General features: G+C 38.6%; 1 protein-coding gene across 1 annotated transcript; it reads right to left on the bottom strand.

Annotated features, from left to right (window-relative positions):
* Positions 1-392: 392 nt before the first annotated feature.
* LOC130553472 (growth hormone receptor-like) lies at positions 393-22,806 on the bottom strand. Its single transcript, XM_057332443.1, has 9 exons — positions 22,539-22,806; positions 8,472-8,563; positions 4,842-4,959; positions 4,555-4,724; positions 4,212-4,390; positions 3,982-4,135; positions 3,827-3,914; positions 3,659-3,728; positions 393-3,044 (listed from the first exon to the last, which is right to left on the bottom strand). The coding sequence occupies exons 2-9, from the start codon at positions 8,557-8,559 to the stop codon at positions 2,400-2,402; spliced, it is 1,512 nt and encodes a 503-aa protein (XP_057188426.1). The 5' UTR covers positions 8,560-8,563; positions 22,539-22,806; the 3' UTR covers positions 393-2,399.
* Positions 22,807-24,798: the final 1,992 nt, after the last annotated feature.

Here is a 24,798-nt window from a genome sequence, read left to right on the forward strand (position 1 = left end):
GAAGCAAGACATCTACGTTAATAGCGCTGCCAATGCGGATTTTGGTCTTAAACGCATCAATTCGCTTCAGAAGACCTTTGTTAAGACAACAGAGGCATGTCGAGCCGTTCTTTTTATAGATGGATGCACTTTTTGGAGCTTCAAAAAGTCAACACCCATTCACTCCCATTCCACCGCTTGGAAGTAAAATGACGCGTGGTATTATAACTCCGACCGCATTATTCTTCAAGAAGAAAACCATATTCAGTCAGGTACCTTGAGGGTGAGTAAAACATGGGGACATTTTGATTTAGTGGTAAAGTATCCCTTTAATGTCAGAAAGTTCACAAAAACAATCTAATTTACAAAAAACGTTTTTTATACTCAATATATAGTGTACTTCTCATTCAGCATTCATCCTGTCATCTTATTTATTACTGTATAAATCATTCATAAAATACAGAAGAGCTTTATATTTCATCTTTCACTTGCAGTGAGTATTTACATTTATTTATGAGTATTTAAAGGCACAACAAACACCAAACGAGAAAAAAAAATCAAGAGAAAACACAGAAGCAGTGTACAAATAACACAGTGTTGACGTCTCTAATACACGCGCACGCACGCACTTAACAAATAAACCACACATAAATGAGTTTTACAAACATACACAAATAAAACGAGCACAAACTTCACCCGAGTGACCGTACAAACAGATATCAAATGGCGTTTTTTTATTCAAAGTCATTTATAAACGTTTATGTCTTTAATATCTTTTAATCTGTGTGACAATCCAGCAAATGAATGGAGATTATTCACACCTGCTCGTTTTCCTGCTATCCTGCAGAATGACGTCACTTCCTGAGTTAAAATCACCCATATATACAGTATATTAATGCCTTCACTTAAGACACCACTTAAACAGATTATGTTGTGATGATGACATTTGTGTGCAAGTTCAATATATGGAGGTATAGCAAAAATGATTCTGATGTGATCAAGTTTAGGGTGATCTGCAGAATAAGAATGTATAAAAACATTATCATGTAACCTTTTGACATATCATCATTTCTTCTCATTGATATCTATTGAACAGACTTTAATTTTGTCATTCATCTTTACCATATTTACTCCATACATGAACTCAATCCTGCAGTAGTGCTCTGATGTTGAGTCTTTTAGCTGGTTATGAAGTGTGTTCAGAGGTGATTATAAAGAGCTGGTTATACCGTATACAGTCTTTGGTGTGCGTGTGTTGCGTTTATGGCTTAAACTTGTAAATGTAGTGAATGAAAATCAAATAAGAATCAAGTTTAAGCTCAGAACTAAACAACAGAACAGCTTGTTAGTGAAAAGGGCGAATGGCTACGGCAACAACATTCAAGAGATTTGTTCGGCTGTGATCAGATGTTGAGTTCAGTTTGTTTATTTTTGCTAGTTTTCTTCAGTAAATGTATATAGTCATGATTGTATCGTGTGGCTAATGTAACAGATTGTATTTTCTCAGGAACATCAGGTGCACACTGTTGAGTATTCACCATAGACTGTATAAAACATGGACGTAGTGTCCGTGACGTCACCCGTAGCTTTCTGAGGTGCTTTTTTGAAGCCTAAACCGTGAGAAGCCGGCCGTCGCCATCTTAGGAGTGCGTCACCGTGCATCGCTCCTGAAAATGGGCAAAGAGGAGGGACGTGGTTGGAGCTGAGTTGCCTGGTTGCTGAAATCACTTGTCACTCAAGTGGCCACACCCTTAATGATGCAGAATTTTAAGGCTTAATATAAGTTAAACGGACGAGTTATAAAAATAATTCACCCCCTCACAGTTGTCGTGAAGGGTAAAATTACATATATAGACCAAAATACTTTTTTGTACCAGACTGTAAACATGTTTTTTTCTGCTGTAAAGTTGCCCATTTTAACATGGGGCTCAATGAGATTCTGCTCTGTTTTGGAGCCAGCCTCTAGTGGCCAGTCGATGAATTGCAGTTTAAGTCACGTCCATGTTGGCTTCACGAGAGAGATCGGAAGGTTGCCGCTTGGTATTGTTCACACATGACTGAGGAATCTTTTTTGTGTTTTTGGTTACGCGTAAGCTGCAAAATACATGACCGTCTGAAAATATAAATGCTGTCATTTCTGTAGGCACATCTGACAGTTTGAAGAAAAGCGTCACAGTTTTTCATTTCTTGTAAACGCAGAAAACACAAAGCAACACAAACTGAGCCGCTGTGCAAAGCCTCATGTCTTGGACACACACATGTGTTCTTTAAACATCGAAACATTTCTTAAGTACTTGTTTACCAGTAAAAATATAAGAGCAAAAGAAAAGTATTTGAACCCCGTAAGTGAAATGTGCGATTGTTCGTCGCGTACACGCATGCGTGTGTGTGTGTTTGAACAGCTGTAGTGTTTGTAAGTGTCAGTGTTTGTCATCTGAATTAGGCAGTAAAGGCACGTCACATTCCCTCTGATCTGTCGTCTCACCCGTATCATCGGCACCGAACATCTCGTCTATCTTTCTCTCCACAAATGCTGCTAACTGAATGCTCTTGTCCGGCTCCGCCGCTCCGTCTTTAAACTGCAGGTAGGCGGTGCTTTTCATTGACTCAGGCAGACAGGGCACCAGATGAACCGCCCCACAGAGCGTCATCTCACCCACACAGGTGTAGAAATCCAGAGGACTGGGCTGCGTCACGGCGCTCTCGGCAGGGGCGGGGTTTAAAATCATGCTGTAGTCCATTCCTGGGAAGGACACCAGCTCTGGGTGGGTGTGGCTTGGCTCTGGCCATGCCTCTGCAGTATTCTGATGGGGTTTGTCTACCTCGGCGGGCGTGCGGCAGTAAGAGGCGTCGTGCTCGGTGGGACCGCTCTGGTTGGTCTGAAGGAAGGGTTGGTGCTGAGGGGCCGCTCTGTCCTCCTGTTTAAAATAAGACATCAAACCGTTGAGCGCCGCGGCCGGACTCGCGTCCAAGCTGACCTGATACCACGTCTCCATAGAGTACTGCGGAGGCTTATAGCTGTGAAAAGTGGAGAAATGCTGATTGATCTCATCGATTTTCCCCTTCTGGAGACAAAAAACATCAAATTAACTGATAAACAAAAGTCACCGTGTCGTTTTATTCATCTCAAAAACAACAAATGTGAGTGATGTTTGTCACAATGTTCAGGGTTCTTACACCTTTTACAAAGTCAAATTCCAGCACTTTTCAAGTACTTTCAATGTGTGTTTTCACGCTTTTCCAGTATAAATACTTAATCACAATAAGTGATGGTATCGTGCTAAAAACGATCCTAAAATGACATTCCCAACTTAACATCATAATCTCATTTTTGACGGAGGTTGCTTTTAGAGGGTTTTGCATCTGAACTCTTCATATGTAGCCGGCCGCCACGTGCGCAGAATTACGGCAAGCGAGCCTCGAGCAGAATGTTTTCAATACGAACGGCAAACGCAATAAGAGCTTTTCCGTTATTTTTTCTACTAGTGTCACATACTAATTCCAAGCAGTTCCACGCCCTTTATCCCAAATCCAAGCCTTTTTAAAACCTTGAAAACACTGCATTAAAAATCAACCCTTTTTCAGGATTTCCAGCACCCGTACGAACCCTGACATAATGTTTTATTAGAGCGAAGCTCGACTTCATCACTAACAACGCACAGAATTCTGGGATATAAACCTTGATGAGCATGGGGTCAAGTCCTCGGATGCGCGGTTTGGGAATGGGTGACAGGAGGTATGCTTTAATCCTGCAGAAACAACACAAACAGAACAGAAGGTCTCAGACGATCACACAAGTGTACATGTGACTCAACACAACGGTCAGAAAGGCTGTGATGTCACTGACCTCTTGCCCTGCGGAATGAGCCCAAAGCCAATAATGAGGAAGGTCATGACAGCGATGGCTGTTACCAACATGATCACCAACATGTGAACTGTAACACAAACATCAGTCAGATAAATGTGTGTTAAACATCAGCGTGTGTTTGTGTTTGTGTTTACCCAGCAGACGTCCAGTAGTGACGGTGAAATAGATGGGATCGCTCCACCTGCTCCATAATTTACTTTTATCAGATCGACAGCGCACCATCAGCTCATAACTGCCCATCGGAAGATCAAGCAACTCCAGGTGAGTCTCACGCAAGCGTTCCTTTACCTACACACACACGCACACACATCTGAGAACACTGACTGACATCACACCCGTGAAGGAATACTTCAGCTGTTTTTACCTTCCATTGGTCAGGCTCTGACAGATGTCTGTATCTCAGATCGTACACAAGCGTGAGCCAGCCGGTGTTGACGTCAGGTGCACACGGATACAACCAGGACACCAGAATGGTTTGACCCGATTCATCACCGCTTTTGTTCAACATGCTGTAAGATAAGTTAAAGGGCGGATCTGTCTCCACTGCACAAACACAGAGAGAGAGAGAGAGAGAAGTGTTACGAGCAACACATATCAGCTCTTACTGAATAAACTTCACAAACACACACCAAAAAATCTGATGTTTGAATGCCCAGAGAAAGCTCTTGATGATGCTCTTGTGATCTGGGGAGTGTGTAATACATCACCTATTTCCACCACATCGATGCAGAGTAAAGGTGATGTGATTGGACCGCTGCGGGTGTGTGCCGTGACGTTCATGCAGTAGACCTGCCACACCTGAGTGTGCTTGGCATCAAAGTGGCAGCTGTTGGGACCAGCGGTCACGTAATCCGGACACTCCTGAAAGACATCCTTCCTACAGCAGACCAGAGACATTATAACATCTGTTTCATGTTCACGAAACAACTGACTGATACATCATCGCATCATTTGATATCATCCTCTAGTGTGCGCGTGTGATTTGTTGTCTTACTCAATAGTGTACAAGAACGTGTAGGTGACGTTTTCTTCACGATCCAGTGGATTCCAATGACAGGTGAAGTCCTCCATGTTCGATGAGCGGCATTTAGAAATATTGGGCCGTACCACATCTGGAAAGCAACATGAAAAGCATCTTTTAATCGGAGTACAAACTGACCTCAAGGGACTTTAGTTCAAATCAAAGGATTTACACAGACTCGATTCAGAAAACAAACGGTTAATAATTCATTATTTTATAAGATTCGTATTTATATTCGTGATATAAAATAGGATAAGAGAGGTTTATCTTCATCGTTAGTTTGTTTTCTACGTTTTTGCTTTCACACCGCAGGACACGCATATGTTGTGTATCGTAGACTGTTTGTTCCTGTTTCTGTTTTTTTAATGCCGTTGCGTGCTTCAAACCTTTCAGATTATTACATGGAGGCTAAGGCTAACAACTATGCTAATCGGATTTAACGGCGATCAGAAAGAACCCCAGAAAAATCCTGAAGAAAAGAACAGGTCAAGAAAGTTCATTCACAATGATGAAGCGGCTGAAGCGGTTTATGCCACAAGAACTTTAGTTTCATTTAATACAATTTCAGTTTCTGAAGAAAGAGAGAGAGAGGGTTTGTGAAGGGTTTTGACAAAACAAATGAAATTGAACTGAACCCAAATTTAGCAACAGAAACCTCGTGAGACAGATTACATAATCGAGTGTGACGTAAACAAACGGCTGACTCCAGGTCAGTGCTTGATGACACATTCTCAACATCATCTGTCTGTCTGAACAGCATTTTTGATTTCACATACAAACTCACAATCAATGTTATATTGCATAAAAATGACCATCAGCACAAATGCATCAACTACTAAACATTCACAATAAATGTACAAAAATATATTTTCAGATATATACATATTTTTATAACTCGGCGACAGCTTGATATTAGTTTCATAGAGACACACATCAGCTGTCAGCTGCACAAACTACTGCCCTGAACCACATTACACACATACACTGTTTAACTTTTATCCCATTCTCAGGTTTCTGCCTAAAAATGTGTTTATTTACATGTACTTTATTTAATATTTCATTCCATCTTAATTATTTCACTTTAGTGTTTGTACTTATTGTGTGTCTTTTTGTAATTTTTTGGCAATATTGTAAGAACACGCAATCATGCCAATAAAGTACCTTGAAAAATACACATTTTAAGTAGTGCTGTCGATCGATTAAAAAAATTATCGGATTAATCACGATTAATCGCACGTTACATTAATGTTTTTAAATATACTTTTACATTCGAATAATTTCACATTTAATCTCCAAATTAATGTAGAAACAAGAGATTTCTTTAACGACATCATTTTATGAATGAAAGGCAACAGTCTGATATTAGTAGTGCAACTGACGTCTCCATTAAATTGATGATTTTTTCTTTATTTTAACATTAATTATAGCCATTTAACATTGAAGTACAGTATAATTGAGAGCTATCATGTCTAACAGGTAGGAAATATACAGAAATTGAATTAAGTTCTCAAATACTTTACAGTCTTTAATGCTAAATTCTAAACTAAATACAGAATTAAAGCTACAAAACACATTGAATTTCTCTTAAATGGTTTAACGGCCTTTACATGAATAGGAGCGTGATTATATAACGTAATGCTAGACAAAGGATGACAAAATAAACGGATGCTGCCTTAATTGCGTTAAATATTTTAACGCATTAATCTGAAAAAAAAAAATCGCATGCTTTAACACTCCTAATTTTTAGCAATGTTTTTTCCTCATAAATTAAACATGTATGATCAGGACGTGAAATGCGTTTTTATAAACGGATGAATCGTTTACAATAAGAGAAATGCTTCGTTTCAATGGTTTGAACATTTAAACAGTGTCAAAGACATAATGAAGAGAAGATTGCTGGTCTCCATGGTGACGTATCTTCACCTGAGACGACCTTGAGTAGTGACATGACCACTGGTGTGGAACACTGTGATATAGATTCACTTCATCAGATGTCTTTCTGAGAAGAGACGTGTTTGAGCAAACGTGTGAGAAACGATTGAGTGTTTGTGTTCAGACATGTTGATGTGTTTTGCTGAGAAAAGCCTGCGGTCTCGTCTCCGGATCTCCTTCTTTAAGATGAAAATAAATCTGAGGAGAAATCACTAATCAAACTCGATTCCTAACAGAGGTGTGTTCAATTCTACTGCAGTGACCTTTCAATAGATATGTACCAGTGTCGCCCCGGGCAACAGCAGCCGGCCAATCACAAGAGCAGCTGATTAGTGAAAATGAAGTGAGTGGAGAACGAGTGGCGTTGGGCGAGTGAGGTGTGATTAAGTTCCTCCTAAAGGGAACCCAGGGTATAGAGAGATGTATGGCTTAATACGTTGTAATGTCCTTACGTTACTACCATTTGTCGTTAGAAAAACACCAAATATTTTCATTACTTTAAAAAAACCTAAATGTAATACTCATTTTAACCTAAGGAGGCCGCCATGTTCTTTTTCGATGATGTAAAATGGTTGCACGCACAGGCAGCCAAACTGAACACAGACACACTAATCAGTTCTTCAGTAAATATAAGGTGCTGTAGGATATATATATAAATAATGCTAAAATAATAAAGAGAGAAAATAAAGATGCTATTTGGTGTATATTCAATAATACAAACATACATATTAATAACCCAAATCATTGCAAATTTTTATATATACACGATGTTTTTAGCCATTATAAAATGCATTTTATCCTGATTTTGACTTTTTGATGTTGATTTATCAACATCAGTAGCATATTATCTTCCCTCAGTCATTAGCTGACAGGGGTTAATATTCACGTGTGCGCTGATACAGAATCAATAACCAAACCGCAAGCATCTATTACTGTGTTTATCAGTATATTCTCATAATGCATGACATATACGATAAGGGTGGATGATGATTAGGGGTGTAACTACGCGTATTCGTACCAAACCGTCATGAGGAAAATTCCATCATTCCTATGCCCTACTCCCTTTGAAGTTGTTCCCTTTGAAGTTTGGAATGTTCCCGTGACAACGAAGCATTGTGTCCGTCAGCAGATGTCACTGTTTTAATTTTTTGCAAATAAACATATATTTTAAAAAGTTTTTGAAATATACTAAATATTATATAAACACTAATATATATAAAACTTTTCAAAATATAAAATGTATTGTTTATTTGCAAACAGTTAGGTTTTATGCTTAAATATGCCATTAAACTGCAACATCTGCTGACGGACACAATGCTACGTTTTCACGGGAACATGCCAGCTGAAGATAGTGAGTAAATTACGTCGCTTCCTTTGCCAAGTGCATTCCAAACGTCTACATAATGGCACGCAAATGCCCCGTTCACTCCAAAGTCTAAACTCCAAGGGCTCACTCATTCATTCATTCATACATTCATTCATGTAATTGAAAATTTTATCCATTCATTGCGTTGACTATGTATTTATTCATTTGTTTCGACAGCATTTCAAATGTAGTTTTGTTTATCCCTTTAAATCTGTCTAATATAACAGCACTGAAATTGAATGGATCAAAGACAGATCTGAGAGCAGTTCATTCACACTCAATAACGCAGGGTGACCTTCACTCACCGTTCTGCCGTCCGGCGGTACGGCTCGACTCATGAAGAGCTGTGATGAGCGTCGTCCAATGAAGCGTCAGGAGCACAAACAGCATCATCGCACTGCAACACAACACACATGAATGATAAGAACACAACATGCATCCCCTGAACATCTGTGAGTGAGAGAAGAGAATCCTGAAGCTCATCTGACCGGATTAACAACACTCATAACACCGTGATTGACACTAATGACTCAATTTAATTCTTACGTGGAACTGAATCCTGTTTCTCTTTAAAGAAGTTCACACACTCTCTTCACATACCTGGCACACACTCTTTTCCCAACTTTACATCTTAAAGACCATCCGAAGAACAGAAGACCATCTGAATAATTCAAATCAGGTGTTTACATGATGAAACTATATTCAGAGACAACAATTCCAAGGTGCGATGTCTTTCTCTTTAAGTGGACGTTTACACGGAGACGCTTCTAACTAAAAATGGATATCTATTCATTTTGGCTGTTCTTTCACACAAGCACAGCATCTTTAGAACCTGAAAACGCAAACTTTTGACAACGGGTTTCAAATTGAAAGTGTGCGCGTTGTGTTTATAAAGTGACATCACCAACACAACACTTTTAGATTTGTTTTTAGTACAACGTTCCTAAATGTTTATGAAACTTCGTCAGAGATTGAACTCTTTATCATCAAATCCAGATGAGATGAGGGTTTGTAATTCCTCCAAAATCACTCGGATGAGATCAAATAAAGACGATGATCAAACGAACCACACATTTGACAATCTCTGGCCTTCAGAGGAAAAGAGAATGAAAGAATCAATGAAACTGGTTAGACTGGTCTGTTTAGTTAATGATGAGCTGAACCAGTTTAAAGCAGATCAATTTAATGAACTACCATAGAATGGTTTAGGTCAAGGGTTCCCAAACTTTTCAGCCTGCGACCCCCAAAATGACAGTGCCAGTGACTCGAGACCCCCACTATCCTCGGAGGTGGTTAAAGTATACAAACGTTGCGCGCAAATGCGCACATGCACCTACATGTGCTTTTTATTTGCCTGGTTTTATTTTTAACTCAACTAATATTTTTATATTTTGATACACTTATTGTTTGTTATATCAATTAAAAAATGATTTCTGGATATCATCTTGCAACCCCGCCCTCGCGGCCTTGCGACCCCCCCAGGGTCCCCCCTTTGGGACCCCCTGGTTAAGGTATTTTTCTCAGCAGCGTTTAAACTGGAATTTACTGGAATTCACCCCAGGCCAAATGTGAGAAATAAAGTGAAAATACACAGCAGTGAACCCCTCACATCTGTCATAAACACACATCAACAAGAGAGAGAGAGAGAGACAGAGTCATGAGACACATCAAGAGAGAGAGAGAGTCATGAGACACATCATAGGATGAACCCATCCATTGCCTGCAGTTATATAAACACACACACACACACACACGCACGCACACGCACACACACACACACACACATATGAGATGGTATTCAATCACAAGTCTGCTGAGGTTTTGAGAGTTAAGGACTCATCATGTGTGGTGTGTTATAAATTCACAGTAGACGGATCGCATGTTATGTAAGGAATATTGACGACGGGCCGTTCAATTATTCGAAAGTTAATGCACACCCTGAGGTGGTAATGCGGCGAGGTGGTAATATATATATATATATTTATATAGGAAATATTTAGATGAAAATATTTATATTTACAGTACCAATAATTGAAATTATATAGAAATGTTTATTAAGTTTTAATATATTTAATATTTTTCTTAAATATATACATGTATGTGAATGTGTTTATAAATACAAAATGAATATGCACATAGGCGTGTCGCGATAGCAAATTTTTGTTTGGCAAATAATTGCATCGGAAATAATTTCGATAGTCGATATTATTGTCATTTTATAAATATTTTATGCCACTGATAATATAATATTGCAAGTACACCCTTTTAAAGAACAAAGACCTTTAATAGAATATTTGGACATTTAAATTGGAATGTAAACTGGAGTGTAAATATTTAAAATAAATTACACAGACATTTCCAGTCCTTACCAATTCAACCATTGGTTGATTTACGTTACAATCCGTTATGACCTTGATATGTGAACTCTGGAGAGGGCATGTCATAATGTGGCCGTTTAAAATACCCTTCCCCAATTGAGCAATGGAAAATAATGTCTCTAGATCTGGAACGACTTTGTGAGTGGTGTTCCATTCGTGAAGTGCCCTACAAAGGAACCGAAAACGCTGTTTGAAATTCGTCTAAGATGTATTCATACATGTGACATGTCATATCTAATATAACTGTCTGTAAGACCTCTCTCGAGCTCCAAATGCGGCTTTTGTTTTAATCAGTTGTGTTGCTGTTTTCGTTACCTCTATATTTAAAAAGTAGAGCGTCTTGTTCACGCGCTCCTTTGTTTTCATATCGGAGTGGGAGGTTTACGGCTTTGACACCAAGCCGGCTAGGCCTACAACAGTATTGCGAACTGGCTTTATTCATCAGGAAAACACAATATAGTCTTTTCACCTGACGCTGTCTGCCCCGTGTGTTGCGACTGTGTGTGCACGTGAGCCCCGCTTTTGACAAACAGAAACAGGGCAGCGCTAACAGAGAAAGCGCAATCATATTAAATGTAACTGTCATTCATTTTTATGTAAACAAATGCATATATAAACACAATGGCGATATATTGCATCACCAAAAACTACCGACGTCAAGTTTATATATCGCTCGATAAATCGATAAATTGACCATCGCGTCAGGCCTATATGCACAGGACAAAGACATTTATTATGTAAACACAAATTTTTATTCGCGATTTATCGTTTGATCGCTAGAACTGTCACGGTTATGAAATTAGGCTGACGGTTAATTGTCTATTAAATAATTGCGATTAAATGAAATTATAGCAATTAATCGCTTTAACAATACAAATATTAATGACGATTAATTTAATCAATAAAAAAAATACATATTTTAGAAATGTGAAAATTTTGTAAATAACTTATATTATTTACTGTAGAGTGACCTTAACAGAGAAGAATTGAGTCTTGGGCACTAAAACATGAGGGGTCTTGCTGTGTAGATGCAGCAAGTCTGGAAACAAAAATCAACAAAATAAAAATACAAAGCTAACACAACTCAAATGATGTAGAAATGTCATTTGAATGTAACAGTGAGTGCAGATCAAGGACGGTGGATGTAAAATGCAGCAGATGCTGCAGATCAGCCTTGTTTTCTAAGGATTCACAATCCTTACACGCTGTTATTTGAAATAATTGCGATGATGTAAAATAATTGCGACGAGATGATTATTTAATAATTGTGACAGCCCTACGGGATACGATGGTAAAGAATAAACACACGGTCAGTGATTGAGAATCAATGATGTGGATGTAAAGCACACACACATGAGCTCAGACCAAAGCTTTCTAGAGGAGATTAACATCTTAAAAAGAACACCAACAACGACACAACTGTGGATTGGATTAAATCATGTCAACAGATAATCTTTGCTCTGTCTTTTGAACGTCAGGTTGAGCATCACATCGTCCCGTCTGAAGAAAGAAAGATTAGAGCGCATTCATTCGCTGTTGTTGATGTGACAGCCGCTGAACTCTAGTGACCCGACACAACTGAAGTCCATCAGCTCTTGATCAAAGCTTCTTTGTTTGCTGAAGAACACAACGTGAACACGGCACGCAAACCTTCACACTTCTGCTTCATTCATTCTTGTAGACGGCTGATGAGAAATGCTGCGGAAAACTGCACACCGCATGAAAATCAGCATTCAAATATCAGCTCCGGTACGTCCATGCGTCTCTTGGAGTCAAAGTAGAAAGTACCACATCTTCACGATTAAACACTGACTCCAGAATCTCATTCAATAACACGTCAGTACACAACGACAGAAAAATCGATCTGAATACACAAACACGAGCTTCTGACTATTGTACGGTTATTGAACTAACTTCTGTCTTGTCAGGTCTTGTTCTGGGAATTTTCCGCTCTATATCGTCTTCATACGTTTCTTCATCATCACTCTCAAGTGTGAATAATGTAAAACAGCCCTATCCACAGATTATCACATGTGTATATTCTACACCACATACTGTCACACACGCACACACACACACACACACACACACACACACGAGAGATTTAAAGGTTAGTAACGCCACAGATATGTTTTGTGGACTTTAACCACACAGATGAGATAAAGTTGATATGTGATGTTATTAGTGTATTCATTATCAGGAGCTTTGAATGCAAGCGTGTGGACTGTAGTAACACTGGAGATATAAAGCACCTGCACTGCACGTGACAATAATTCTTAAAGCGTTGGGTTACTAGAGCAACATCTGACATGGGAAATCTGCAGCGCTTCTTTAACATCAATCCTCCTGTGACCATCACACAAACACAATCCATCCTCACACACAAACACAATCCATCCATCCACACACACACACACACGGCTTTGGTTGACTATCCCCGTGGGGACAGTCCATAGGCGTAATGTTTTTATACTGTACAAACTGTATATTCTATCCCCTATCCCTAACCCTATCCCTAAACCTAAAGATCATAGAACACTTTTTGCATTTTTAGATTTGTAAAAAATATTGTTCTGTACAATTTATTAGCTTTTGTGCCCATGAGGACCTCAATTTTGGTCCCCACGGTGACACGAGTCCCCATGTGTTGGTGTGTATTCAGGTTTAGGTCCCCACCGGGATATACAAACATGAACACACACACACACACACACACACACACAGTTATATTCTTCACTGTCATTATAATGATTTCAAAAAAGTTATAAATAAAACATTGAACTGATAAAACACAATCAGATATAATGTTGTCCAGAGCTTTGGTGAGATTCAGACGACGAGCCCAAACTCTGCACACCGAAACGAAAAACACGTTTGTAAATTATTTAATCTTCCTCGGGCGACAAGAGTCACGTAACGAAGAGAAGACTGAACAAGACCCAGACTGTGTGTGTTTACATGTCTCCATGAAGTTCAGATGAGAAATGAGTTCAGTGATGTTTGTGGAACAAAAGCTGGTTGTTTGAACAGCTCAACTCCTTGTCTGCTAATAAAAAACCTGTAACGTTACATGCGTGACTGTGCTCATATAACACACATGAGTTCTGCGTCTTTCATCTCTCCATTTACATCAGATGTGTGTGTGTTTATATTATTAGAGCATAGCAGTGCAGTGTTGGCTTGCTCACCGGGAGACTGCATTTATTTATTCATTTATTTATTAGATATTATTTATTATAATGATCTTGCTTGGTCTATAAACACCATGCACTGTGCTGTGTTTTACCTTTCTGTGTTTTTCTTATTTGCTCCTGTAAAGCTGCTTTGGAACAATGCACATTGTGAAAAGCGCTATATAAATAAATTTGAATTGAATTGAATTGTTTAAAAGATGAAATCCTGCGCGAGACGTGTGGACAGAAGTCAGAGGTCTTCTCCTCAGCTACTTCATATCAGACTCGTGTTTCATTTGTCATCATTTCTTCACTCTTGTCATTGTAAAGCTCAAGTATCCGGATGTCGGAACTGAAATAGTACGAAAACCACTGACTGGCTCCAACTATTAAAGAACTATTTCTATAAGAAAAGCATTTTTAAATGTTGGTATAAACTTGGTACCGAAGTATGGGTTCTCATGACATCCTTAAGTCAAACAGAGAGCAAGCCAAAGACGTCTGAAAAGAGAAAGCAAAACTCCAGAAGATGAAAACAGAGCTGATGTGAGAACACCGAGACGAACATGAAGCCATCACACCTGTTTCATGTACGCGGTTTCACACCGACATTCTGCGGTTCTTTATCGTAAATGTCTACTGGTTCATCCAGACACAATAACAACAGCTAAGACAAACGTTTCATATTTGACCAGGCTTAGCTGGTCATCTACTTACTTTTGTTAGTTTGCGGGTTTTATAAGATGCCCATGATGGTAAGACAATGAATAACCTGGATCCTTACACCATATCATGTGACCAAAGAGACAAGAACCCGTTCAACCAGATTCACCTGCGCATGTCACAGCACAATAAACTTACAAACTAATTCAACATTCAGTGTTCATGTGTTAAACGTTTATATATAAACGTTAAACTTATACATGTTGACGTTTTGACCGTTCAACGGACATCACATCAAAAGCGAAGCGTCGTTATTACGGCTACAGACGTACAGCTGCAGATATTCATTTGTCAGATAAAATTACTTTAATGACAAATTCTTTTCCAAATAATCTCAAGATAAAAATCATCCGGACTTGATGTATTGTGGAATTCTACATCAACCCTTAGAAATGACACAGAAGAGAGAATCATACAAATTGTGCATCATGTCGACTGTTTTACATTTATTTAACGGTGTTGTTAAACATCACTAATTCTATCATCTGAACGTCAAAGAATCTCAAATATATGTTTTAGAAGCTTTCATTGTGGTAATATTGTTAAAACAATGTGTTTGTGCTAGAACCAGAAATCATACAAATAGCTTGTTGTGTCTAGTCATGAGAAAACCGATGGAATGTGCAAATGTTTCTGTATTGATTTAAAGGGGTATTTCACGGGCAAATCAAAGTTTCCCCATGTTTTACTCACCCTCAACGCATCCTGACTGAATATGGTTTTCTTCTTGAAGAGTAATGCAGTCGGCGTTATAATACCACGTATACTTTTGCTTCCAAGCGGGAGAATGGGCGTGAATGGGCGTTGACTTTTTGAAGCTCCAAAAAGTGCATCCATGTATCAAAGAACTGCTCGACACGGCTCTGTGGTCTTAACAAAGGTCTTCTGAAGCGATTCAATGCGTTTGTTTAAGAGAAATATCTATATATCGACATCGCTATTAACGTTGATGTCTAGCTTCCGTTATCCCTCTGCTGTGCGTGAACCTGAGGCTTGATTTTCTGGCAAATGACGCAGTTTCGGTGACGATTTTTCGTTTTCTTCCAATTAGATGTCTTCTCCTTCTGCTCACGCGTAGAAGAAGGATAACGGAAGCTAGATATTAACGTTAATAGCGCTGTCGATATGGATATTTCTCTTAAACAAACGCATACCTTTGTTGAGACCACAGAGCCGTGTCGAGCCGTTCTTTGATCGATGGATGCACTTTTCGGAGCTTCAAAAAGTCAACGCCCATTCACTCCCATTCATTCAGTCAGGATGCCTTGAGGGCGAGTAAGACATGGGAAAGTTTAGTTTTGCCTGTGAAATAGGCTATCCTTTTGAAGCAATAAACAAATACAGCAAAAACATCAATAAATGAACACATCAAGGCCAACAGATAATGAAGCATACTGTTTTGTAGGTTTTCACAGGACAACACACCAAACAAACCAATCAATCAACAAACAGATGCATAATGCTTTTATACTGTAATACTATAATATTTTATACATATTTTCATTTCCACATCTCAGCCGCGTGTTCAAAGCTGAATTCAGTGAAGAAAAAATCAATAAAGCTGTACTTCACTGCCCGTCATTCAACCATGATGATGATCTACACACAGACATTAGTGAACATTTCAATTTGGGTCACTGACATTCATTCTACCATACACACACGCACACACACATAGAGACAGAAGTGCATCAGACATCACGTGAGTGACAGGTATGATATATCACAATAACACAATGACATTTATCATTAAACACATCGTTAATTGTCAAGGGCTAGTAGTCATTTTTATTTTTAACAACTGAAAAATATAACTAACATTCAATGCAATAGCTGCACAGATAACATGACATGTCTTAAAGCATTTGCATATAGTTTATTTGTTTATTTTAGGTGGATGTGATTCTTTGTCTCAACAAAACCTTTGTATTTTGAATTTGTGATGCATGTGATCAGATCTTCAGTCGTTCACGACATACAGCAGTAGGCTGTGTGAGATCAGAATGAACAAACAAACAAACAAACAAACAAACAAACCATCTGACCTTCTGATCTCACACAAACAAGACATTTCTAAACATTTATCATTAAAATCAACAAACATATTCACATGCTTAAGAGCTACAATACCCATTATAGTCCAGCATCAATAAGAAAGGTCGCAGTTACCAATGCAACCACAACTGCAGCAAGAGCTTGACAAAAACTCACACAAAGCACTGCAAACGAAAGAGCCGAGCGGGTTTCTGAGACTCTTTAAATGATATATTTGCACAGATTGAAATAATTCGCAATAAACTAATCCATTTGAATCATGTTTATGGAGAATGAAAGTAGTTTTGCAAAAACTTGAAGGACTCTGAATCTCTCATGATCTCTGGTCATCATTTCAAAAGTTTTCTTTTACTGTTTCTTTTTACTTTTACCAATGTAAAATCTATAGTAGATGCACCACAGGCTATACAGTGCGACATATATGTCACACATGCTACGAAAACATCTGTCTGAGCTAAGAATAAATTTACCAGTGTAGCACGCATGTGATACAGTTTTTAACGTGTTTTAGACGGAGCCGCTTGTTTGTGTGAGGTGTGTTTGTCGCGGTGTTGGTTAGTGCGTGATGTAAATCAATGGTGCACCGCTATTTTAGTTGTTTTCCAGCTGCATTGAGTCCATATTTAGAGCCCTGTGATTTCCGCGATGTGGAAACAGGGAAGGAATAGCGGAGGCGCTATCCGGCTCTTTAAATGTCATCTGCTTGTTTTGCGTGAATGAGCTGCACAGTTTAACACATTACTACACGCCTGTGACGCTCGTGCATTTGTCTGCGTCTCTGTATTGAGTACATGAACACATGAACTCCATCTGCAGAGCTGATCTGAGAGTTTATTCATAAGCATTTCACTGTTAGAGAAAATATATCATCAACCACAAAAGTCTGGTTAACTTGAACATCCAGATTAAAAACACTGTATTGTATTATAATATTTACTATAGTAAATTGTAGTATTCTAGCAGCAAATTGATAAACTATAAACACTCGAGTATACTTATATTTACTCAACTAATATTTAATATATATATATACATATATATATATACTGTATATATATATATATATATATAAAATATCAGAAACACCATTGTATCTGCAAAAGGAGGAATTTTACTGCAGTTTAGCATTGTAAATAAATAATATAATAGTATACGACAGTATGTGGACAAATATATAATTATTGTATAGTAAAAGAATGGAAAACACAGAAATTGAAACTGAAAAAAGGAACTTGGGAAAAACTAAAAGTCCTAATTTACCCAACTGTAACATTAATGTCCTTCGTCTGTTACCTGCCTATTTATGTGATAAACTATACATAAATATTTGTATGTGTATATTTTTCTAATATAACAGACGTTTTATACTCGTGCTACAACTGTTTGGCCTGTGCTACAAAACTTTAAACCTCTGTAGCACCAGTGCTACGTGCAAAAAAAGGTTAACGTACTGCCCTGTTTAACACATTTCATACTACATCTTAACCGAGCTAACATCACTATACATACTAAACTCTGTACTCTATACCGAACATATACTTTATACATTCTATACATACTGCAGTCTAAACGCACTGCACACTATACTAGATAGGCGGTTTCATCGGATAATTCCGCTCTGTGTTTGGTAATAAGATGACAATTTCTTACATATTTAATTTACATTCTTCTTAATTTATATGAACATTTTATTGTAATAAATAAAATGAAAACTACTCAACAGTTATAGATTCTTTGCGGATGATCTACCGAAATTTAAGTTTGGGCCACATGATGTTTGCTCATGTTGTTGCCACTGAAACGTCTATAGAGCAGATTCTGATGCAGGGCCTGAATTTGGTTTTTAAAATGGGGGAATTTGATTAATATGACATCATTTGGAAGCCGAGACTTTCTTCACAAACAGCTCATAATGACTTTAAAGATTAGTATTTTGTGATTTTTAAGGTCCTACTTTGGTTTCTGGAGTGTCCAACAACAAGTTTACGTCCATACACGGTGTAAAAACACTTTCATTTTCTAATAATAGGCAGTTATTATTACCTTATAATTAGAATGACAATGGCAGCGTCGCAACGCGTGTACAACTCGCAGGTATCACACACCGGATGACACGTACATGCTCCAGTTTTACTTCTGATGCATTATGGGCCAGTTTTAACTTCATTTTTATTCTGTTTCAGTTGAAAAACACGTGGCTTTCATAACATCATTTTCAAAAACATTCATCAGCGAATAGGCTCTGTATGGCATTGATATATTATGTAATATATTAATAAATATGTGAGTGGTGACAGGATTTTGAGCCGCGTCTAGAGTCAGACGCTCAACTGAGCTCACTAAAACACAGAGAAGACCAATGCACTGACTGTAGAATTTAATTCGACAATCAAGATTTCATTTTGTTTGCGTCTTTGGGTTTATTTCATTATTTGATCTGAGATTAAATAAATACACTGGCATGGGAATTTCTCGCATTATTAAAGCTTGACTGGAAATCGTTTCGATCATGCAAACATCTCTAACTGCACTCCTGGAACATACTTAAAGACCAGTTCTACAACAAGAAGCCGACTGCGTCTTAATTGCTGTAATTAAATTTGAAAGCCTTTTCATGGAGACGTGGATTAGTGTCAAGACAAACGAGATGTTCATCATTCCTATTATCGCGGAAAGCTCATAACACGGCGTAAGCAAAACCCGCTTGCCCATTACTCCGATTTCGTGCTGCATGTAAACGCCTTTACCGGTTTTCTCACAGTTTGGGTTGTGTGCGCATGTCTGACAGCGCAATAGTAAAAGTCCCAAACGGAAGTAAAAGTAGGGCTGTTCGATTCTGAATTTTTGGGAGTCGATTCCGATTCCAATTCCTGGTTCGGGAATCGAAAGAATTCTTAGCTCTGTTTTCGATTCCTGCTCAATTCCCTGTTTTACTACAGATTTTGATTTATTATTAAAAGACGTACACATTTTTCATGCAATAAAATTTTCTAAGCGGTCACTTTTTACATTTATTAATTGTTTAATGTTTCTATAACAAAAACCTTAACCAAATATGTCGATCTTGTCCTGCAATTCCAATGTGTCATTAATAATATAATTAATAATCAAATTTACTAGCTGTTTTTTTAATAAAGCACACCAAAAAATTACTATTAACTACTTTTAAAGTTATTTAGCAGTGTACACAAAAATACTTGAGAAATTTAGATAGACAGATCGATGATAATAATAATAATAATAATACATTGTATTAAAAATATGTAAGAATACTGTGTGCATATTCTGTAAGTGTAAATGACAGACAGATCTCTAGAGATCAGGTACTAAGTAGCTCTATTTCTCTTTACTGACTAATAGACTCACAAGAGGGATTCAAGTGGAACAGTGAGGTTACAGGGAGAAGAGGTAAAGAAGGTGCAGGATTTTAAGTACTTAGGGTCAACAGTCCAGAGTAATGGGGAGTGTGGAAAAGAGGTGAAGAAGCGTGTGCAGGCAGGTTGGAATGGGTGGAGAAAATTGTCAGGTCTGTTGTGTGATAAAAGAGTACCAGCAAGAATGAAAGGAAAGGTGTACAGGGCAGTAGTGAGACCAGCGATGTTGTATGGTTTGGAGACAGTTGCACTGAGGAAAAGACTGGAGGAAGAGTTAGAGGTAGCAGAGCTGAAGATGTTGAGGTTCTCTTTGGGAGTGACGAGGATGGATAGGATCAGGAATGAGTACATCAGAGGGACAGCACATGTGAGATGTTTTGGAGACAAAGTTAGAGAGGTCAGGTTGAGATGGTTTGGACATGTTCAGAGGAGGGAGAGTGAATATATCGGAAAAAGGATGCTGAGGTTAGAGCTGCCAGGCAGGAGGCCAAGAGGAAGACCAAAGAGGAGGTTTATGGATGTAGTGAAGGAGGACATGAAGGTAGTCGGTATGAGAGAAGAGGATGCAGGGGATAGGGCAAGATGGAGGCAGATGATTCGCTGTGGCGACCCCTGAAGGGAACAGCCGAAAGGAAAAGAAGAAGACTCACAAACGTTTTTTTGCTATTGCTCTTTCTAATCTTCTCATTGAATGTGTTGAAAAAGTTTTGTCCAGCTTTAACAGCTTTAAACAGATGTCCAAATAAATATATTGTGAGACTGTGTTTTATACATTCTCTTCACGCACATACTGAGCTCATCGGTAGAGAGTAAGAGAAGATGGTCCGTTATAACAGTGGTTCTCAAACTGGGGGCCGTGGCCTCCTGGGGGGCCCCAAAATGGTTCCAGGGAGGCCACAGATTTTGTGGTATTTTAGAAATATAGATATCTATCATACATTTTGTGCAATCAAACATCAGAAAAACAACGCCACCAACCAAAAGAATTGATGTTTTAGCATTGTTTAACTGAATATTTTCTTGGTTTAAAAAAAAATTTAAGTTTAAGATTATAAGTCTTTATTTGGGGGGCCGCAAAGCAATGCACTCTACACAAAGGGGGCCTTACAACAAAAAAGTTTGAGAACCACTGCGTTATAAGTCCGTCTGAAAAGACAAACGTACTTATATGATTTGTTAAATGTGTGGATACATGTAATTATATATCTGCTGTGTGCAAACAAGCTTTTTGTTTTATGCATGCAGAATATTTTATGTCATTCCACAGCTCTAGACTTGATCCATCAGTTTTTCTGAAGTCTGTACTGTTTTAGACAAGAAACTAATGTGATTTAGTTGACCGATGACATCAGCTAAGGGGCGGGGCTTGTGCTTCTGAAGGCTCTTAAAGAGGAGTCGATTCCTTTAATATTTTTTTACACAACAATATTTTCTTAAATATAAAAATGCAAAAAGTTTTCTATGATCCTTAGGTTTAGGGGTAGAGGATAAAATATACAGTTTGTACAGTATAAAAAAACATTATGCCTATGGACTGTCCCCACGGAGATAGTAAACCAGACATGTGTGTGTGTGTGGTTATCTCACATTAACACAACTGTGATGATCTCAATGAAACGCAACGAGCCCCTGACGCGTGCCGTGGACAGTCATGCTAACACACACACACACACACACACACACACACACACACACACACACACACACACACACGCTTTGGTTGACTATCCCCGTGGGGACAGTCCATAGGCGTAATGTTTTTATACTGTACAAACTGTATATTCTATCCCCTATCCCTAACCCTATCCCTAAACCTAAAGATCATAGAACACTTTTTGCATTTTTAGATTTGTAAAAAATATTGTTCTGTACAATTTATTAGCTTTTTTGCCCCTGGGGACCTCAATTTTGGTACCCACAGTGACACGAGTCCCCATGTGTTGGTGTGTATTCAGGTTTAGGTCCCCACCGGGATATACAAACATGAACACACACACACAAAAGTGATTGTCAATTGATAAGTGTTATCAGAGGGATGGTGTTGTTTTATAGTTTGTGTTTCAGCTGTTGTTTCTTAGAAACAGCATCGAGCTGACAAAAAAACAGGACATGAGTGAAACACAACAGGTCAACTACACACACGAATACATACACACACTCACAATAATCAATTAAATGTTTTTAACATACAGACAAAACTCGCACTCACACAGGTTTGCTATCTAATGAGCTAATGGTATCTTCTGTCCTTTATCCATAAAACAAACCTGCAGTTTTCACAACTCGACTCCTCCGATGCGCGTGAACACGCTCGTATGCTTTTGAAGAATAGAAATAATCCCACTGTGTGCTTTTGCTTTTGTAATTTGATCGCCGACACTATAAAAATGACGAATGCTCTTTGTTTGACTCTCGTTTGTTACTTTATGTGCTGAAGTGGCACTCAATAATGAGATCCGCGTCACGTCACAAGAATCAACGGACACATTTTCCGTGAAAACGCGTTTATTCGCATCCGACATGTGATTAAATAAACGCGTGGTTTTCATTCTCATTCTGATAGTCACACCAGAAGTGTAAAAAAATACGCGCGCACCTCAGCAGTAAAGCGCAGAAATCTCGAGACCAACAGGAAGTTCCTTTCACGTGTAAAAATCAAAGCGTCTTACCTGCCACGAGAGATTTAAAGATCCGTGGAAACGTGCTTTACTTCAGCAGAAGCCAGAAGAGACGCGGTCGCGATCATCCCACGAGCCCGCGACAAGAGCGTCTACCAGCCGCGGATCGGATTCGGATCTGCCCACAGATCTTCACTGGCGTTGTGCTCGTGGACGCGCGGCAGCGGATCAGCGTCGCTCCACCTGAATGCGCGTCACCTCGCATCTCGCGCAGCTCTGAAACAACAACTTCACAGTCGGAAGGTTTTTTCCTTGACTCTTCTTTTCTTTTCAACACGCGCTCACACACGAATGCCATCAACCCTCAGTCTGACCCTGTACAAACATCACATTTTCTTATTCAAACGGATTTAAACATGTCATGAGAGTAATGATAACAAGACAAACGAATAGAATGATTGACAGGCGGCCCAGCTCTGTTCTGTTCTCTTCATAAATCATTCTGTTCATAAATCATTATCAATCCGTATACAGTATGACCCGAGGCCGGGTTCAAACAACTTCGGTTTCTCAATAGCCAAAAACTGTTTACAAACAAATGTTAATAGAAACCATGGCCATACACATGGACAGTGTTTAACAGATAACTGTATGAAAAATAAAAAGGGTTTGATCACGTTTGGAAACATGCAATAAGCTGCACAGACAACGCAGGAGGTGAAGATGCATTACAGACAGCAAATGTCCAAACAGTGTTTCGTGATTCACAATTCACAGTGAAACTGGGGAAATGCAGATAATAAAGGGATTGTTCACCCAAATATGATCACTCATTATTTCATAGGAAAATAAAACACGACGTTAGTCTATTGCACCCGGTTTCGTTTCTCACATTCTTCAAAATCTCTTCTTTAGAAAAATGTACAGGTTTGAAACAACTTGAGGGTGAGTACATGACAAAATAACGTCCATATCTGGGTGAACTTTCTCTTTGTGAAAGCATAACAGTATTATCAGTGAAGTGACAGAAAACAATATACTGCTGCGTATCAATAAATATCACTATACAAAAACAACACAATCCGTTCAGTTTCTACGTCAGCTGAGTGCGAAGTTTAAAACCAGCGTCAGTAGTGTTAAATGTAGCAGCAGTGTGATTAGTAAATAACACATCATACAACACCAGATGATATTGTCAAACATTAGAAAGCTCACACACACACCTTTGTGATAAATACAACTCATTCTTCTAAACATTACAAAGCTCTTTCATGACAGACGGCAAAAAGATATCAAGCACAGGGAACATCCACAACGCATCAGTGAAAATCATTTTGCATATGATAATATTATTTTAAACTGCTTTTCAAATGCATGCAAATCGGCTTCCATTCCCACAAGCTCTCTCTTTCTAACAATTATGCTGGTGGTAAATCAAACCTCTGAGATTTTCAATGGCTCAGATCCGCCGTCTCATGTCTTGTGTCACTTTATTAAATATTGATACACAAAGCCGAGCACATTTACTAAATGATTCACGCTAACATACAGAATACATCTTTCAGCACATGTGCTAATGGGAGGTGAAACGCATACTTAAAAAGCCGTCCTAAGCCATAAAACATCACATGACAAATGTATTCCCGTGAACTGAAAATCAGGCCCATCTCAAATGAATAGTTCTCTCATCATTTATTCATCTTCATGTCATTTCAAACCTGTATGGGTTTTACTTCATCAGAACACAACAGAAGATATTTTGAAGAATGTTGATAGTCAAACAACACTGAACCTCATTAACTTCCATTGGATGAACACAAAACCACCGAGACATTTCTCAAAATATCTTCTTTTGTGTTCCACTGATGAACGAGTCACAGGTTTACAACCACATAAGAGAGAATTTTTAATGTGAAAATGAGCAGATGACACACAAAGGGGTTTGTTTCGTGACATGAATTTAATTGACATGATTTGATTAAGGTCACATTTTCCACAATAAGAGCAGGAAAGCCGAGAGGGTTTATTTTTTGTGAACCGCGTGCGGATATCTCACAGAAAATCTCAAAGGGACGAACTCATTAAGTGAAGTGCTGCAGATCTGTCATAGGAAACAAGATGACAGACAGCGATGAAGCCGTAAAGCAGGTTTAACCGCAGTCATGTTCGGCACGGCAGCAGCGGGACATTCTGTGTATGAACACACCTGTGCGCTCTCATGCGTTTCTGCCACCTGCCATTGCTTCAACATGGACATCTCAAGACGTATCGTCTCTTTCACAGACGGCTCTCTCGACTGTTAGAAAAGCTC

This window comes from Triplophysa rosa, linkage group LG4, assembly GCF_024868665.1.
Source record: "Triplophysa rosa linkage group LG4, Trosa_1v2, whole genome shotgun sequence".
In the NCBI taxonomy this organism is placed as follows: Eukaryota; Metazoa; Chordata; class Actinopteri; order Cypriniformes; family Nemacheilidae; genus Triplophysa; species Triplophysa rosa.

Coding starts and splice junctions, on each gene's coding strand:
- LOC130553472 (XM_057332443.1), bottom strand. CDS start 8,559: ATGATGCTGTTTGTGCTCCTGACGCTTCATTGGACGACGCTCATCACA. Junction 4,725..4,841: donor ACGTTCTTGTACACTATTGA/GTAAGACAACAA, acceptor GGTCTGCTGTAG/GAAGGATGTCTTTCAGGAGT. Junction 4,136..4,211: donor CAGAGCCTGACCAATGGAAG/GTAAAAACAGCT, acceptor GTGTGTGTGTAG/GTAAAGGAACGCTTGCGTGA.